Source organism: Pagrus major, chromosome 7 (genome assembly GCF_040436345.1).
Source record: "Pagrus major chromosome 7, Pma_NU_1.0".
Lineage (NCBI taxonomy): Eukaryota > Metazoa > Chordata > Actinopteri > Spariformes > Sparidae > Pagrus > Pagrus major.
The window spans coordinates 16,639,055-16,643,820 of record NC_133221.1 but is presented as its reverse complement, the minus strand read 5'-3'; the positions used below and the strand labels follow the sequence as shown (position 1 = coordinate 16,643,820).

The 4,766-nt window shown below is 43.3% G+C and overlaps 1 protein-coding gene across 1 annotated transcript; it reads left to right on the top strand.

The window, feature by feature from the left end:
* The first annotated feature begins 1,445 nt into the window (after positions 1-1,445).
* On the top strand, positions 1,446-3,585 carry hoxc8a (homeobox C8a). Its single transcript, XM_073470649.1, has 2 exons — positions 1,446-1,881; positions 3,263-3,585. Exons 1-2 carry the CDS (start codon positions 1,446-1,448, stop codon positions 3,583-3,585), a joined length of 759 nt encoding a protein of 252 aa, XP_073326750.1.
* The last annotated feature ends 1,181 nt before the right edge of the window (positions 3,586-4,766 follow it).

Below are 4,766 nucleotides of genomic sequence, written 5' to 3'. Positions count from 1 at the left end.
AGCAGAAGGAGAAACAATAATAATGTTGTTGTCACCGTTTATTAAAAAACCTCTACCTGCTCATTTATATCCGTAATATCTGACGTCTGTAGCAGCATTTCAGAGTCCTCGAGAAGTGTGCAACAATGATTGGCAATCTGCATATTTATAGAGTGTGAAAGGTCTATAAATTCGCCCAGTGCGCCTTTCATATTTTACGATGATGTGTATAAAACGTCAGTAGCCCCACTAAAAACCCACACTGGCATATTTGGAGAGAGGGAGAGGGAGAGAGAGCCCCGCGTGCAACTATTGAGCTGGGAATTGTGCGCGCGCTCATTGTAGCTAAACATCCCAATGTAAAATTTTATGAACTCCTCCGCGTGGGAGATTTACTGCTTATCCTCGTCGGTTTTACGGGGTCAGTAAGTGGCACCTAGTATGCACAGGTCGTGTTTATATTTGCGAGTGTCGGTGTTTTACTGCGCACGGTGCACGTGTGTCGCTCTCGCCTTCACTCGACCATTACACGAGGATATTTTGTCTTTATTTACTTGTAGGGCCTGTGTGTGTCATAGCTTCCCCTTTGTCTTATTTTTCTGTTTTTAAAAAAAACATATTTTATGTTTCGTGAACTTCCCAGACGCTGCACTGACCTCCTGGAGCACGTAAAAGGTCAACTGTTTATTTGGAAATTAGTGCGTAACCTTCAGTGAGGCCTGAGAGGGCAAACACCAACTCATAACAGCTTTATCCGCTTATAAAGAGGAAACCTTCCCCGCCTTAAATATATCTCATAACCTTCATGCAAAGACAACAAGCTACACTATAAATTCAGATTATGGCAGAAATGTACCATGTGTCATAGTCTTCATATTTTAGCCGTTCCACATCTCCATTGATCAGCTTTTAACAAAGCTTTTGCGATAAACATAACATTGATCATATTTAAAGCCTCTTGGGTTGTTGGTTATGATTAGTGCAGCTCCTCTCAAGGTGGATATACGTAGGGCCCACGTCTGACCGGTCGGAGAAAGATGAAGGGGGGGGTGGTGGAGGAGGAGGAGGGTGGAGGGAGGGTGGGGTGGGGGGCGCCTGTGGTGGGGGTGGTTGGGTGGGAAGCTTAAAAAAAAAAAAAGAAAAAGAAAGAAAAGAGCAGCGTCTGTGGCTGCGCCGGTCGAGCAAGCCAGCTTTTAGCTAACGCACATCCAAAGCACATGCCATGAGCCGGGTTTGAAGCTGCACAAAGCTGTGGGGGAAAAAACAGTGCGAGAGAAATCCGATGAGAGGAACGGCTCAGAGAGAGTGAGCTGCCGTAGATTGTCCAAAGGGGCAGCGTTTCTCCTAGTTCCGGTTTGTCTGCCTGTGCGCGCTGTGCGAGTTGGGACCCTAAACAAAAGGCTGCCATCATCCTAAAGGAGATATTCTGCTGCGAGAGAGCACCGTCTGCTTGATGCTAACTAAACATGAGCTCCTATTTTGTTAACCCTCTTTTTTCTAAGTACAAAGGCGGCGAGTCACTGGAGCCAACTTACTACGACTGCAGGTTTCCACAAAGCGTCGCCCGCAGCCACACGCTGGTTTACGGACCCGGAGCAGCCGCACCGGGCTTTCAGCACCCGTCCCATCATGTGCAGGACTTTTTCCACCACGGCACCACGGGGATCTCCAACCCCGGATACCAGCAGAACCCTTGCGCTTTGGCATGCCACGGAGACGCAACGAAATTTTATGGATATGAAGCCCTTCCGAGGCAAACGCTTTATGGTACCCAGCAAGACGCAAGCCTAGCGCAATACCCAGACTGTAAATCGTCGAGCAGCTCTAACCCCGGAGAAGGACAAGGCCACTTAAATCAAAACTCCTCTCCCAGTCTTATGTTTCCATGGATGAGACCCCACGGTCAGAATCATACAATTATTTCCTTTTCTTTTCTATGTTGCTCTGTGTGCGCGCGTGTCAGCGTGCGTGTCTGCCTGTGTGTGTATGTGTGTGTTTGTTTGTGTGCATATGTGCTAAATGTGCCTAGATATTACACCAGTGTGTCTCTTGCCTATAAAACGAAATAAGTGAGGGAACATGATGGGGCACATACAACCTGTACTGCAGGCTTTACTGTGCAGCACATGTCTATACAGGGCTGCTATCAAAAGGACCGTTTACACACAGAATAGCTGATCACAGCTCGTGACACCAGCTCTTTGAAGTCAATTATCGTTCACATTAGATATTTCACAAACTCTACAGAAAGACTGATAAGTCACAGTTTGAGACAGTGTAGGTGCCACACACAGCTGTAGCATGCAGAGTGACAGGAGCTGGAACACAACATGTCCCGATTATCCAGAATCCTGGTTTTAGAGGTTTTGTGGAGGTAATTTGACCCACAGGCCCAAATGTGGCTTAGCCTCATCCAGCTGTAATCATCAGGGCTTTATAGATATTGTCTCTGCCACTCATGGGTCACTCTGTTCAGGCTATCTGGCTACATTAACTCCACACAGGTGTAAGCTTCATTTCTATCTGCTTTCACTGAGATGTTTATCATTAGCAAGTCCTCATCTGGTGTTATAGAGCAACTTCATCTGTCTCTTTTCTATTATTTTCCTCTTGTGTGTCATTCTCTCTCTCTCTCTGTGTGTGTGTGTGTGTCATTCTATGTGTGAGTATGTGTGTGTGTGTGAGAGTGTGTGTGTGTGACTGGAAATCTCCAACAGGCTTGTATAGGCCCTCTAGCTAGTGAGGAAAACCATATTAATGACATGTAGAGTTTTTTTTGTCTAGAGGAATTTCAATAAACTGAAGGACAATTTTGCTTAAATGTATAGATATATGATTTGATAATGATAGCCATGCTCCTTTCTTATATATATAAATACAGTATCTTCTCATACTTACCCAATAGCTCCTCACACAGACAGCTGATCACTCCTACAAACAGAACTATAAGTGGAACAAACACAAGTGAAAAATACAATCACTTAGAGGGCTTTTGTTTTAAGAACAACACATAATATGAGCTCTATTGCTTATATGTGCAGACTAATAGATATTACTGTTAATGGAAAATCAATTTACACATCTTAGGCTTTAAATAAGGGCTTCCCCCGCTCTTTACGCGTGGATGTGAATAGTCAGAGGTGAACGTTAAGAATTCATGCTGAAGGTTGGCAGAGAAAATGCATAATTAATTTTAAATAAACTGAATGTTTTTTTTCTATTTAATGGAGGGTGGGGGGGATCGTGGTGACTCAAGCTAACCTCTGGCTTTATTTCATTCAAGCCCCAGGAAGACGGAATGGGAGGCAAACCTACAGTCGCTACCAAACTCTTGAACTGGAGAAGGAGTTTCTCTTCAACCCTTACCTGACCCGCAAGAGAAGAATCGAGGTGTCCCACGCCCTGAGCCTCACCGAGCGGCAGGTGAAGATTTGGTTTCAGAACAGGAGGATGAAGTGGAAAAAAGAGAACAACAAAGACAAGTTTCCGGGTCAGAGAGGAGAGGCCGAAGCCGAGGCCGAGGCCGAGGAAGAGGGCAACGAGGACGGTGAAGGGGAAGAGGCAGAAGAGAAAGAAGCGGAAGAGAAAGAGGAGACCAAGGAGTGATTTTATGGTCCTTTTTATGGTTATATGGCTGAAAAAGAGAGAAAAAAAGAGAGGTCCCATAAACAGAGGAAGAGTCACAAGGAGGCAGAGAGCGTCAACTTTATGACCACCCTTTCATTTCGTCAAGAGGGAACAGGAATCCCTCCAATGTTGCTGTCATAAATAGACAAAATTCTCCCCTCTCACCATTACCCCTAACATGATTTGGATTTTTTCAGTAGAAGCCACACACGCCTGTGGCTGATTTTTCTTTCATAGATCTGTCGCCCTTGCAACAAAAAAAAGGGGGGAGGTTAAATTAAATAAAAAACGCATGTTAGATGGAAAATGGCTTAGCTCTTTTGTACCAATTTGCTTTGAATAGTATCAGAAGCATAGCCAAATAAGATCAAAACATGACCAACGCCGACCTGTGTGTGTAAATAGATTATAGCCTACATTTAAAAAGAACATTTCAGAGTAGCCTTTTCCGAAATTGTGCGCGAGATGTAGGCCTATAACTTAGTAGTACGTGTTGAGACATCATCGCAGCAGTTACATAGGCTGAACGGCCCATGTGTAAACCCACAAGTTTTATTATTATAATTGTTACTGTTACTGTTTTACTCGTTTTCATGTGGATGGCCTCTGAGCCATTTAGCTCCTCAGACATCTTTTTCTAGGATTACCAGGGAAATGCAATCGTTTGAAATCCTTTGATGCTACCTAAACCTGGGGAAATTGCAATAGAGATTTCTGAATATAGAGATTTCATATGGTTTTAATTTTAAAAAAAAGTGTTCTATATCATCCTTATATTATTAAGTTATGTATGTAGCATTTACCCGATATACAATATACACTTGTTGAAGACAATTTGTGAGTCTTGGGAAGACGATTAGCTCAAAGCCAAGCAAACAGTTTTTGAGATTGTACCACGGCACTACCTAAACTCAGAGCCTTGCCTTTTCGCTCAATTTATATTCCTCACTTGTGGCATCGCTCTGAATTGATCGCAAGCTATTTTCCCCAACAACTAAAAACTGCCTATAACGCACATTTACTGTGTATGATAATACCTGCTACAATTACAACGATTTTAAAAAGTAAGGGAATTTTTATTTTAATGTGCTGGTGATATAGCGTAGTTGTTTTGCACTGAATATAATCTTTATGTACGTCTTGTTATATATTGATGTTAA

What these genes read in the sequence shown, in the direction of transcription:
- hoxc8a (XM_073470649.1), top strand. Translation starts at nt 1,446, where the DNA reads ATGAGCTCCTATTTTGTTAACCCTCTTTTTTCTAAGTACAAAGGCGGC. An exon ending in TCCATGGATGAGACCCCACG is followed by an intron (nt 1,882 to 3,262) that starts GTCAGAATCATA and finishes ATTTCATTCAAG; the next exon opens with CCCCAGGAAGACGGAATGGG.